Raw genomic sequence first — 14,572 nt, forward strand, 5'->3', positions numbered from 1 at the left:
TCAGCACCCCCCAATCAGGAACTACAGGGGGGGGGACAGCACCCCCAACAGGCACTACAGGGGGGGCAGCACCCCGACCACCGGGCACTACAGGGGGAGCAGCACCCCACCACCGGGCACTACAGGGGGAGCAGCACCCCACCACCGGGCCCTACAGGGGGAGCAGCACCCCACCATCGGGCACTACAGGGGGGGCAGCACCCCACCACCGGGCACTACAGGGGGGGCAGCACCCCACCACCGGGCACTACAGGGGGAGCAGCACCCCACCACCGGGCACTACAGGGGGGGCAGCACCCCACCACCGGGCACTACAGGGGGGGCAGCACCCCCACCACCGGGCACTACAGGGGGGGCAGCACCCCCACCACCGGGCACTACAGGGGGGGCAGCACCCCCACCACCGGGCACTACAGGGGGGGCAGCACCCCCACCACCGGGCACTACAGGGGGGGCAGCACCCCCACCACCGGGCACTACAGGGGGGGCAGCACCCCCACCACCGGGCACTACAGGGGTGGCAGCACCCCACCACCGGGCACTACAGGGGGGGCAGCACCCCACCACCGGGCACTACAGGGGGGGCAGCACCCCACCACCGGGCACTACAGGGGGGGCAGCACCCCACCACCGGGCACTACAGGGGGGGCAGCACCCCACCACCGGGCACTACAGGGGGGGCAGCACCCCACCACCGGGCACTACAGGGGGGGCAGCACCCCACCACCGGGCACTACAGGGGGGGCAACACCCCATCACCGGGCACTACAGGGGTGGCAGCACCCCACCACCGGGCACTACAGGGGGGGCAACACCCCATCACCGGGCACTACAGGGGGGGTAGCACCCCACCACCGGGCACTACAGGGGGGGCAGCACCCCACCACCGGGCACTACAGGGGGGGTAGCACCCCACCACCGGGCACTACAGGGGGGGCAGCACCCCACCACCGGGCACTACAGGGGGGGCAGCACCCCACCACCGGGCACTACAGGGGGGGCAGCACCCCACCACCGGGCACTACAGGGGGGGCAGCACCCCACCACCGGGCACTACAGGGGGGGCAGCACCCCACCACCGGGCACTACAGGGGGGGCAGCACCCCACCACCGGGCACTACAGGGGGGGCAGCACCCCACCACCGGGCACTACAGGTGGGGGCAGCACCCCACCACCGGGCACTACAAGGGGGGCAGCACCCCACCACCGGGCACTACAAGGGGGGCAGCACCCCACCACCGGGCACTACAAGGGGGGCAGCACCCCACCACCGGGCACTACAGGGGGAGCAGCACCCCACCACCGGGCACTACAGGGGGGGCAGCACCCCACCACCGGGCACTACAGGGGGGGCAGCACCCCACCACCGGGCACTACAGGGGGGGCAGCACCCCACCACCGGGCACTACAGGGGGGGCAGCACCCCACCACCGGGCACTACAGGGGGGGCAGCACCCCACCACCGGGCACTACAGGGGGGGGCAGCACCCCACCACCGGGCACTACAGGGGGGGGCAGCACCCCACCACCGGGCACTACAGGGGGGGGCAGCACCCCACCACCGGGCACTACAGGGGGGGCAGCACCCCACCACCGGGCACTGTACCTTTCACCAGGATGAGGTCCTTGAATGCAGCGTCTTGCAGTGTGGAGTTGCGCTGGTCCCTGGACATACTCAGGAGCGGGCACAGGGCACCGCATCCCCCCTGCCGCCCTCCGCCTGTAGGAGCAGACCTCGGGAGGCAGCAGCAGGCTGTGACTAGCAATGGTGGCAGGAAGCAGACGAGAGGGGCGGCAGCCTCATATCCTCCGGAGGAGAACTCCGAGCTGTTGAGCAGACAAGGCGGTGCAGTGGCCGCCGTGCTGGGCAGTAGCGGGCAGCCGCTTGGTGTGCCCGGGCCTCTAGCTTTGTGCTCCCGGGCACAGGACTTGGCGTCATTCCTCAGCACTTTCCTCCTGACTTTGGAAGAGACTGATGCTCAGTGCCGCCCCCTCCCGCCCACCCCACACATGCTCCGTGCACAGCTGGAGTGTCCGCACCTTCCCCCGGACGGAGTTACCTCAGGTGAAGACAAAGGCTGGAGACCGGGCGCCAACAGCCCTGCCCCGCACACAAAGGAATGATGCGGGTGACTGCAGCTCCGGAGGTCCAGGGACTTGTTAATACTGCACAGCTGTGACTGAGGTTTTTCTTCTTTTGAAAAAAAATAAATAAAATAAATTCCTGGCTCAGAAGGGTTAAGAAAACCTACAATGGTGACCAAGGTTCCGTCCATGTGTGACATGCAGAGGCCTAATGAACCCCTGTACAGAACCTGTGCACCCCACCGGGCTCTGCAGGGTGGGACCCCGGAGGACCGCTCATATGGGGCCCCATGGAGCGCAAGAGTTCATCTTTGGTTACCACCCCAGGAAGAATCATTGTGCCCTTCATCCCACCGCGCCCTCTGCTTGGGCCACATTAGCGCTCCTCTTTGGTACTAGGCTTCCATAGGAGGTGCCACTATACTCCCATATGGCTAGAAGGGAAAGCTCATCATTCGGAAGACTTTTGGGTATAAACTTCAGTAGAGAAACTAAGTGTTCAGTGCGGCATTCCAATGCTGCCCGCTGTTTGGCTGCAGCAATTTCAACGTGATCTCAGCGACTCGCGGCGTTTACACGGGCAGAGGCGCCAAGCTGGTGCTGTCCAAGAGCACTGCAGACAAGAGATTCCTGGGCAGCAGCAGGGAGTGCTGGTACAGGACACAGAGGGCAAGTAATGCATTCTATACACACTAAAATATGTAAATCCATACAGCTGTGTGAAAGCCTGTTTGCCCCCTTCCTGATTTCCTATTATTTTGCATGTTTGTCCACTTAAATGTTTCAGATCACCAAATTTAAAAATTAAACAAAGATAAAACAACTAATCACAAAATGCAGTTTTTAAATAAAGGTCTTTATTATTAAAAAGAAAGAAATCCAAACCTAGAGGGCCCTGTAAGAAAAAGTGACTGCCCCCTTCCTTAAGACAAATTAACTGTGGTTTATCACATCTTTACGCAGCAGAGTTTAAATTCCGTAGCCACACCCAGACCTGATTACTGCCACATTTTTTCTCAATCAAGAAATCACCTACGTAGGACCTGCCTGACAAAATGAAGCAGACCCAAAGATACTCAAAAGCTAGACATCATGCCGCAATCCAAAAATTCTGGAACAAATGAGAAACAAAGTAATTGATTTCTATCAAATCAGGAAAAGATTATAAAGCCATTTCTAAAGCTTTGGGACTTCAGCGAACCACAGTGAGCCATTATCCACAAATAGCGAAAACATGGAAAGGTGGTGAATCTTCCCAGGAGTGGGTGGCCGACTAAAATTACTCCAATAGCGCAACAACTCATCCTAGAGGTAAAAAAAAGAAAGACCCCACAACAACATCCAAAGAACTTGCAGGCCTCACTTGCCTCAGTTAAGGTCAGTGTTCATGACTTCACCATAAGAGACAGGGCAAAATTATCCTGCATGGCAGAGGTCCAAGATGAAAACCACTGCTGAGCAATAACAGCATAGAGGTTCATCTCAGTTTTGCCAGAAAGAATCTTTATGATCCTGGAGACTTTTGGGAGCATATTCTCTGTACTAATGAGATAAAAGTCCCATTACATCTAGCATAGAAGTAACAGCATTTCTGAAAAGTAAGCTTCAGTAGAGAAATATAAAATATGGTGGTTGCAGTGTGATGGTCCGGGGCTGTTTTGCAGCTTCAGAACCTGGAAGACTTGCTGTTGTAACTGGAACCAGTGGTGTAGCGTGGGGGGGGCGGGGGGGGCGGTACGCCCCAGGCGGCACGTGTGTGGGGGCGGCGCGGCAGCAGCAATTCAATTCCTCTCCTCTGACTGGGAGAACAGCGCGGACTCCGCGGAGGCACAGTGCAGGCGCTTTCTACCTTCTACGCCACTGCCTTGCTGGACTCGGAGCCCCGGCTGCTTTCCGCTCCTGAGCCGGTGCTGGGCGGAGGTGTTGGCCGCTCGGGGCTGGTTGTTCGGTCGGAGCTGCCAGAAGAACACGTGGCGTGTGGCTGAGGTGACGCAGGAGGAGCGGATCCCGGGACACAGGAGCCGGTGAGTGAGGGGGACGGCGGGAAGCGCTGCCCAGCCTGCCCGGGATATCTGTGAGGGGAGGGAGACACCGCGGTATGTGATTGCCCCTTGAATTTCATTCCATCATGTAATGTTATACTACAGGGGGCGGCATCTAGGTAATTACTCCCTCTCCCCCATTTACTAATTCTAAAGTTGAGGCTCCCTAATCCTTGGAGTTGGATTGCCTACATCTTCATAAAGCTGATATTATGCAAAAGAGTTGGGCTCTGTAGGGAGAGGACATGGGGGCTGTGCAGAGGAGGACATGGGGGGGCTCTGTAGGGAGAGGACATGGGGGCTGTGCAGAGGAGGACATGGGGGGGCTCTGTAGGGAGAGGACATGGGGGGCTGTGCAGAGGAGGACATGGGGGGGCTCTGTAGGGAGAGGACATGGGGGGCTGTGCAGAGGAGGACATGGGGGGCTCTGCAGAGGAGGACATGGGGGGCTCTGTAGGGAGAGGACATGGGGGGCTGTGCAGAGGAGGACATGGGGGGCTCTGTAGGGAGAGGACATGGGGGGCTGTGCAGAGGAGGACATGGAGGGCTCTGTAGGGAGAGGACATGGGGGGCTGTGCAGAGGAGGACATGGGGGGGCTCTGTAGGGAGAGGACATGGGGGGCTGTGCAGAGGAGGACATGGGGGGCTCTGTAGGGAGAGGACATGGGGGGCTGTGCAGAGGAGGACATGGGGGGGCTCTGTAGGGAGAGGACATGGGGGGCTGTGCAGAGGAGGACATGGGGGGCTCTGTAGGGAGAGGACATGGGGGGCTGTGCAGAGGAGGACATGGGGGGGCTCTGTAGGGAGAGGACATGGGGGGCTGTGCAGAGGAGGACATGGGGGGGCTCTGTAGGGAGAGGACATGGGGGGCTGTGCAGAGGAGGACATGGAGGGGCTCTGTAGGGAGAGGACATGGGGGGCTGTGCAGAGGAGGACATGGGGGGCTCTGTATGGAGAGGACATGAGGGGGCTCTGTAGGGGGAGGACATGGGGGGGCTCTGTAGGGAGAGGACATGAGGGGGCTCTGTAGGGGGAGGACATGGGGGGGCTCTGTAGGGAGAGGACATGAGGGGGCTCTGTAGGGGGAGGACATGGGGGGCTGTGCAGGGGAGGACATGGGGGGGCTCTGTAGGAGGGACATGGGGGACTGTGCAGGGGGGTACATGGGGAAGCTGTGTAGGGGAGGACATGGGGGGCTGTGCAGGGGAGGACATGGGGGGCTGTGCTGGGGGGTACATGGGGAGGCTGTGCAGGGGGGTACACGGGGGAGGGGGGCTGTGCAAGGGGAGAACATGAGGGCTCTGTAGGGGGTGTACTGTGGGTCTGTGCAGGGGGAAGACACGTGGGTCTCCTTACACTGTTTTATGGTGCAGCTCTCGGCAGGGCAGTGGTGGAGGTTCAGTAGGGTCATCACGCTAATACATACACATATATATATAGAGAGAGAGAACTGCAAGAAGATGAAAGTCTAGAAATTTAGAAATAATAACAGCAGAGTTAGTAGTAGACTAAAAATTAGATCTTTGAGTGTAGTGTGGGCTCTTCGGATTCTTCCGGATTATCAGCGACCAAAGGGGCGGCAAATTTTTCGACCGCCCCGGGCGCCACAAACAGTTGCTACGCCACTGACTGGAACCATGAATTCTGCTAACAAAAAATCCTGAAGGCGAACATCTGGCTATCTGTTCGTGACCTCAAGCAGAAGCGCACTTGGGTTATGCAGCAGAATGATGATCCAAAACATACAAGTCCATGTCTGAGTAACTTGAGAAAAAGAAAATTAAGACTCTGTAGTGGCCTAGACAAAGTCTTGACCTTAATCCAATTGAGATGCTGTGGCATGACCTTAAAAAAGGCAACTCATGCTCGGAAACCCTCCATTGTGGCTGAATTACAGCAATTTCTGCAAGGATGAATGGACCAAAATTCCTCCCGAGCATTGTAAAAGACTCATTAACAGAAGCATACAGTCTAGATCACGTGACGTCATTATTTCCCTCTACTCCTCTTTGGTCAGACCTCATCTGGAATATTGTGTCCAGTTTTGGGCACCACATTTTAAAAAAGACATCAACAAACTGGAGCAAGTTCAGAAAAGAGCGACCAGAATGGTGACCGGTCTGCAAACCCTGTCTTATGAGGAAAGGTTGCAGGATTTGAGAATGTTTAGTTTGCAAAAGAGAAGACAGAGGAGACTTAATAGCTGTCTACAAATATCTCAAGGGCTGTCACATTGTAGAAGGATCAACTTTATTCTCATTTGCACAAGGAAAGACTAGAAGCAATGGGATGAAACTGAATGGGAGTTGACACAGATTAGATATTAGAAAAAACTTTTTGACAGAGTGATCAATGAGTGGAACAGGCTGCCACAAGAAGTGGTGAGTTCTCCTTCAATGGAAGTCTTCAAACAGAGGCTGGACAGACATCTGACTGGGATGATTTAGCGAATCCTGCTTTGAGTAGGGGGTTGGACCAGATGGCCCAGGAGGTCCCTTCCAACTCTACGATTCTATGATTCATTGCCAGTTATTGCAAACACTTTATTGCAGCTGTTGCTGCTAAAGGAGACCCAACCAGTTATTAGGTTTAGGGGGCAATAACTTCCACACAGGGCCCTCTAGGTTTGGATTTTTTTCCCTTAATAAAAACCTTCATTTAAAAACTGCATTTTGTGTTTACCAGTGTTATCTTTGTCTAATATTTACATTTGTTTGGTGATGTGAAACATTAAATATACTTACATATATACCCACACACTATATTATATATTACACATTTTATTTTATTAACAACCAAAGCTTGTACACCAAAGTTTTCTGAAGTGGGACAGTCCCTATAACTGGACATGTAGTGATTTATATTCTGTCTAAATAGTACAGGACCATAGGGGGCAGCTACACAAGCCATAGTCTGTTATGTGTAATGATGCCAATTAGGAAATACACACTCACTTATTTCTAGGCCATAAATAGTCTCAAAATCTGCATGAGAAAGAGAGAAACATGCGAGAATCTCCTCATTTCTTCTCAGGACATTCATTTCGCTAAACAAAATAAATAGAGACAGAAGATTCGGCACTGCTCCTTAACCCCTAAGCAGTTCCATGATGGCTATTCAAGTCCAAAATCACACACCTGGACCGACCGCCAAACTACCATCCGAACGGGTGCTCGATCCAGAAAAGCAAACATGTAATCTGATTATGCACAAAAGAGGAAAAAAAGTGATGGCACTCACCGTTCTGTCGTGAAAATTCTTTATCGATTAAAAGGCATTGGCACGGGAGGAACGTACAGAGAGTGGACGACGGCCGTTTCACGCACTTGCGCTTCAACGGGTCCCATTGAAGCGCAAGCGCGTGAAACGGCCGTCGTCCACTCTACGTTCCTCCCGTGCCAATGCCTTTTGATAGATACAGAATTTTCACGACAGAACGGTGAGTGCCATCACTTTTTTTCTCTTTTGTACATAATCACATTCATTTCTCTGCAGCTGGAGGCTCAAGTAGTCGCTCGCCTTTGGGACAAATGCACTGCAGTTCTCCCCTGTAACAAGGACAGCTCATCAAGTTCTGACCCACCCAGTGCCAGGAGCAGACATATTATTGGTGCAACCTAGGCCCAAGAGGTAAGAGGGCCACTACCACCTCCAAAACAGGTAGAATTGTGCATTATGATGAGTATAAAGGGCCAATATGCTGTTTTAGCACAGGGGCCCTTTTCTCTTTGTGTCTGCCAGTGCCCGACAATATATCACACTGATATGATCCAACGAAAGGGGCATGAATGGCATATAGTATCCCCAGGAAGAACTAGTGAAACAGAGCCACATATACTGGACAACATGGGCGATGTTCTCAGTGGCTCATCTAGCACCTTATGTCTATATGTGGCATTCAGAATCTATAGCTATTCTTTTTGTCACCAGAAGCAGCCCTTTACTTCCACGGATCTATACACTACATGGATATTGGGACACAAACCACACACAGTAATTCAGGTTTTTCATTCAGTCCCTTTTCCATTGTTGTGTAAAATACAACCTCTCAATGCAGTCTGCCTTTGCTAACATTTGTGATTGACTGGTCATTCTAAATAGCACACTGATCCCTGCGTGTAATAGGAGCCACCGATAAAACGAGTCAGTTCACAACATTTCTTCCCAAATTAAATATTCCACCATCACCTGTGAGGAGTATTATTGAAAAGGAGCATTTAAGATTGAAATGCAACTTATCCACAAAGTAGAGACCATGTAAAGTTACAGAGCAGGGTAGGGAAGGGTCACCAAGTGCAGCGATGCATAGTGTATAAAAAGTCGCCATTGCTCTGCCGACGCCATACACTGCAGAGCCCAAACCTCCCTTGGGATTAACGTCAGCACAAAAACTGTGCAAGGGGCTTTAAGTCATTGGTTTCAATAGCTGAAAAGCACATGCAAACCTTACATCACCAAGCACAGCACAAAGTGTCGGATGGAGTGGTGTAAAGGTGCCACCACTAAACTCTGCAAAAGAAATGTGTTCTGTGAAGGGGAAGAAGGTGGACCCAGGGAACTATAAGCCGGTGAGTCTGACTTTTATACCAGGAAAGATCTATTAAATTATTAAACATGTATGCAAGTACCTGGATAAGAATGAAGTGACTAACCAGTGTCAGCATGGGTTTGTAACTAATGAGCCATGTCAGACTAACTTAATTTCCTTCTATGACAGAATCACTGACTGGTGGATCAAGGAAATGCTTTATATGCTGTAAATAGTATATCTTGACTTCAGCAAAGCATTTGACTAAGTATCTCACACCATCCTTATTGAAAAAAAAATGACTGAGTATGGAATGGACAAGACAACTGTTAGGTGGATTCATAACTGGCTTAGTGAGTGATCGGACCCAAAGAGTGGTCATAAATGGCTGCACATCCAGATGGAAGAATGTCTCAAGTGGGGTACCACAGGGCTCTGTCCTGGACCCTATATTGGTCAATATCTTTATCAATGATTTAGATGAAGGAATTACATTTTCTGATGACACAAAGCTAGAAGGGATAGCTAATACAAGGGAAGAGAGAGGATTCAAAAAGATAAAACTGGAGCAAGTGGGCAGCAACTAACAGAATGGCTTTAAACAGGGAAAAATGCAAAGTACTACATCTGGGCAATAAAAATGAAAAAAGCATATACAGAATGGGAGGAATAGGGCCAAGCAACAGCACATGCAAAAATACTTGGGTACACGAATAGATCACAGACTGAATAAGAGTCAACAGTGTGATATAGCTGCTAAAAAGGCAAATACAATTCTAGGATGTATTAACAGAAGCATACAGTCTAGATCACGTGAAGTCATTATTTCCCTCTACTCCTCTTTGGTCAGACCTCATCTGGAATACTGTGTCCAGTTTTGGGCACCACATTTTAAAAAAGACATCAACAAACTGGAGCAAGTTCAGAGAAGAGCGACCAGAATGGTGACCAGTCTGCAAATCATGTGCTATGAGGAACGGTTACAGGATTAGGGAATGTTTAGCTTGAAAAAAAAAAAAAAAAAGACTGAGAGGAGACTTAATAGCTGTCTACAAATATCTCAAGGGCTGTCACATTGTAGAAGGATCATCATTATTCTCATTTACACAAGGAAAGACTAGAAGCAATGAGATGAAACTGAATGGGAGGAGACAGATTAGATATTCGAAAACGTTTTGACAGGGTGATCAATGAGTGGAACAGGATGCCATGAGAGGTCATGAGTTCTCCTTCAATGGAAGTCTTCAAACAGAGGCTGGACATCCATCTGTCTGGGATGATTTAGTGAATCCTGCATTGAGCAGGGGGTTGGACCAGATGACCCTGGAGGTCCGCTCCAACACTTAGCATTATATGATTCTATGAGTCTATTTTGTTTGGCAGTATGATGGGCAAGTCTGGGTTTAACGAATGCTAGGACAACATTATATACTGTGGCAACTGTAAAGTTTGGTGGTGAAGTGATATTGCAGTGGGGTTTTCAGTGGTGGGCTTAAACCCCATCCAGTTCAGGTAAGGCCTCTTTCACACTTCAGTTTTTTGCATCAGTCAAAACCCGCCAAAAGGCCGGATGCTGGATCCGTTTTAGAACTGATGACAACGGATGCCACCCATCCGTTTTTTTGACGGATCCGCAAAATGAAGAATTTTAAAGGAATCGCAGCCTGGAAAAGGAGAGAGAGCGAGAGAGAGAGCGAGAGAGAGAGCGAGAGAGAGAGCGAGAGAGAGAGCGAGAGAGAGAGCGAGAGAGAGCGCGAGAGAGAGAGCGCGAGAGAGAGAGCGCGAGAGAGAGAGCGCGAGAGAGAGAGCGCGAGAGAGAGAGCGCGAGAGAGAGAGCGCGAGAGAGAGAGCGCGAGAGAGAGAGCGCGAGAGAGAGAGCGCGAGAGAGAGAGCGCGAGAGAGAGAGCGAGAGAGAGAGCGCGAGAGCGAGAGCGCGAGAGCGAGAGAGCGCGAGAGAGCGAGAGAGAGCGAGAGCGAGAGAGAGAGAGAGAGCGAGAGAGAGAGCGAGAGAGAGAGCGAGAGAGAGAGCGAGAGAGAGAGCGAGAGAGAGAGCGAGAGAGAGAGCGAGAGAGAGAGCGAGAGAGAGAGCGAGAGAGAGAGCGCGAGAGAGAGCGAGAGAGAGAGCGCGAGAGAGAGCGAGCGAGAGCGAGCGAGAGCGAGAGAGAGAGTTTTTTTGTTTTTGTCCGGCACCCAGAAAGAATTTCGGGTTAAATGAGTGTCTGGAGGATCTGCCTGAGAAAAAAAAGTTGCAAGCTCCGTTTTGAAATCTTTGAGGATGGTGACGGACAGCAACTTTTGGCGGATCCTCAAAAAAAACGGATGCAACGGACAGCAATCCGTCACAATCTGCCATTAATGAAAGTCAATGGAGAAAAAAAACAGATCCTCAAAAGAAAATTGAGGATCCGTTTTTTTCAAAACCTGGCGGATTGTGACTGATTGTAAAAAACTGAAGTGTGAAAGAGGCCTAAATAGGGTACTAATGCTTCTGAATACCAGGACACTTTAGACAATTGCATGTTTACAGCTATGTGGGAACTGTTCGGGGAAGGCCCCATTTCAATTCCTGTATGACTATTGACTTTGCTTTGTGCACTGAGACACAAAGTCAAGGTTGGGAGAGGAGATTGAGCCAGGCTCCAACATCAGTGTCTGACCTTACTAATTGATGAAGGGGCAAATACTCCCAAAGACATTCCTGTACAAATCTTGTAGAAAGCCTACCCAGATGAATGAAACCTGTTAAAGCTCCAAATCAAGGACCAACTCCATATTAATGGAGTCCCAATAAGTTTGTGCATATAGCGCATGCGAAACAAGTAGTAGAATCCGCATGAGTCAGCCAATGCAGGCTATAAGACTGCTGCACTTGGAAAAAGGAATATTCATCTAGGGCCTTCGTAAAAAAAAAAAAAAAATTGGAAAATTTAGTGATTTAGTGTTACCAATAGATCTTCTGCCCCGTTCCTCTTAAGTCCTGGACCACATGAATTTGCATCACAAACCGCTTTTGCCACACGTGAGCAGAACCTTATTACTACACACCATGGATGAAACCAATAGCTGTGCCGCTCCCAATCATTCACTTCTTACATATACTCTGTGCTGCACAGTGAAAATGAAATTAATATGACAATCATCATACAGAGCAAGTGAAAAAACACAGTAAAGGTGGCTCTTCTCACACAAAATGCCTAATCTACCAATTATTGCGTGATATAGGCTTTTTCTACAGAATCTTAAGAGCCATCCAGCCACATCAAAATGGTTTCAAGGCAGAAAACATTACCCAGATGACCCCATATCCTATTTTTTACATTCTGCTATATGTGTAATTTACTCAAACAGAAATGGAACCTGGCCGCTATCAGCCTCTCTCATAGCCTCAACGCCAGTGGTTAGCCCCTGGATGGAGTTATGCATGTAAAGCAGGTCTCAGATGGGAGCAGCTTATGCAAGATATTGGCAAAAATTTTATTTTGCACCAATGGCAACACCACCCCAAGCAAAACGGACTGCTAATATTCCGCCCATGGGCAAGTCCCCCCTGTGTGTGTCTGATTTCACAATGTCAACCTGTGTAATTTTTGTAACATACCATTGCTTTTAAAGGTCAGAGACACCTTACCTCCAGTAGAACTTGCAGGGGAGTTTAAGACTATAAAGCAAACTTGAGTAAGACGCTCAAAATTGATGTCAGGTGCCTTTTAAGTTTGTTGCATCTCTGAGCTGCTTGTGTTCCAAAAGACACGTGCACCAGCCAAGAGCCAGCATAGATTTCAGCTGCAGTGTACACCAGTTCCTTTCAAAGGATTGTACCATTTGTTAGAGCCCATTCACACTTTTTGTAAAGTATGGACCCTGGCACTAATGGTCAAAGGCGCTTAATTTTTTTCTGGACCATCGTTTTTTTCAACAAGACAATGACCCCAAACACACCTACAGGCTGTGTAAGGGCTATTTGACCAAGAAGGAGAGTGATGGGGTGCAACACCAGATGACCTGGCCTCCACAGTCACCAGACCTGAACCCAATCGAGATGGTTTGGGATGAGCTGGACTGCAGAGTTAAGGCAAAAGGGCCAACAAGTGCTAAGCATCTCTGGGAACTATCAAGACTGTTGGAAGACCATTTCCGGTGACTACCTCTTAAAGCTCATCAAGAGAATGCCAAGAGTGTGCAAAGCAGTATTCAAAACAAAAGGTGGCTACTTAGAAGAACCTAGAATATACGACACAGTATTTTCAGTTGTTTCACACTTTTTTGCTAATTATATAATTCCACATGTGTTAATTCATAGTTTTGATGCCTTCAGGGTGAATCTACAATTTTCATAGTCATGAAAATAAAGAAAACTCTTTGAATGAGAAAGTGTGTCCAAACTTTTGGTCTGTACTGTACATTGGCATAGATATTGGCAAAGATATGCATGGAGCAAAAAACAACCCCAAACTAAGGAGTAAAACAATAGTGACACCACAGGAATCAATATGTCTTGCTCAATAATTTAAAAGCATGAAAAAATTATACAAAAAGATATCAAATAACCCCCGATGTACTATAAAAAGAGTGGAAACCACTCAAGAGGATAAAATACCAAAAACTATGGACAGCCATAAAAAACCCAGGCAAGATTATACAGATAAAATATATGCCTTTATTAGATAGAAATAGCAACAGAAATACTGTATTAAAAACATGTACACGACACATGACATGTTATATTCAAATGACTACATCTATAAAATCAATGGTAAAGGGTGGGCCTAAAAAACAATAAATAAGCTATACACACAAGCCTACATATAAAAACAAGGCGCACAGTGCTAAAGCGCCATTGACCTGAAAATTGGAGGTCAATACCTTTAATGTCAATGGCACTTTAACACTGTGCAGCTTGTTTTTAAATGTACGACAGCACCATGGAGGTAGTCCTTCCTTGACCTATAGCGGAACAGGATCACAGAGGGGTTAAAATGCCCCTCCCACCTCCACCCTCCCGTGTTTTTTCAAAGTACCACCGAGGCTGGATGGAAATTGTCTAAACGCGCCTGTACAAACGCATATGTCAGACCCTTTAACTGCTCCATCTCAATCTCAAGCCATGGTGACCTGATGGATGAACAATCTGCCGAAGATCGATCCCATGCAAGCCTAAAAGCAAGCATAAGGGAGGGAATTAAGGGTGCTGCCCTGAGGTACTACCTGGAAACAATTACCGGTAGGTCCAATTCTCTTTTTCCGTTACATCCCTCCGGAGAGCACCATGGAGAATACCAACGTAAAGGTCCCAGGGTGTGTACAGAAGCCCAAGGACCAAAGTCCTAGGTAAGAACCAGGCTGGATATAGAAATGATCTGAATGATGAGAAGAAACCTAAATATCCAAAGAGATCCACAAAGATAATCACTGCAGTGAGTGTCTGTTATATTGTCTATAATGGCCATTTTCAGTACGAATGTGGTAAACAAGATCTGCAGCGGAAACAGAGTGAAACACACCCCATTGTACCCCAATACCAATAATGAACCGCAGAGAATTAGCGTTATTGTGACAGATACTTTTGAATGCTGCAGTCATAGTATAGGTTTAAAAACCTTATTGCCCAGCAAAAAGTATGGTGATAGCCACAGCCACAATACAATGAGGACTGTACAGACGAGTAAGTGGCTGCATGTGCTTATAACACAGGACTGTTCCTTCATCGGTCCTCCTGGGCTCATTTTAAACCTTGGTTAGAGATCAGCTTACCATACAAGAAGACCTGCAGGACAGAGACCCTGGACTGCTGGAAAGATCAAAGCACTAACAGTACATGGATAATGGCAGAGCATTGGGACGTATGTACCTTGCTAATCCAGGAGATCATGTCTACTCCGAACCCTTAGATGTCTAAACCCCAAGAAAGGATTGGAT

At 49.6% G+C, this 14,572-nt stretch overlaps 1 protein-coding gene across 8 annotated transcripts in view; it reads right to left on the bottom strand.

Annotated features, from left to right (window-relative positions):
• Nucleotides 1–14,572, bottom strand: part of LDLRAD4 (low density lipoprotein receptor class A domain containing 4) — a 333,357-nt gene that overhangs the window by 43,908 nt on the left and 274,877 nt on the right. Inside the window, exon 1 of one of the 8 annotated variants that reach the window (XM_073590040.1) lies at nt 2,062–2,182. The exons of 6 other annotated variants lie outside the window; for them this stretch is intronic. Coding sequence is in view for 1 of the 2 variants with exons in the window: in XM_073590036.1 (XP_073446137.1) it covers nt 1,608–1,674 (67 nt within the window). In the remaining variant the exon portion in view is untranslated. Of the gene's footprint in view, nt 1–1,607; nt 1,967–2,061; nt 2,183–14,572 lie in introns of those variants that run through there. One more of the 8 variants, XM_073590036.1, reaches the window with a different exon arrangement.

Source organism: Dendrobates tinctorius, unplaced genomic scaffold, assembly GCF_039654945.1.
Source record: "Dendrobates tinctorius isolate UK_male_01 unplaced genomic scaffold, ASM3965494v1 ptg000115l, whole genome shotgun sequence".
Taxonomy (NCBI): domain Eukaryota; kingdom Metazoa; phylum Chordata; class Amphibia; order Anura; family Dendrobatidae; genus Dendrobates; species Dendrobates tinctorius.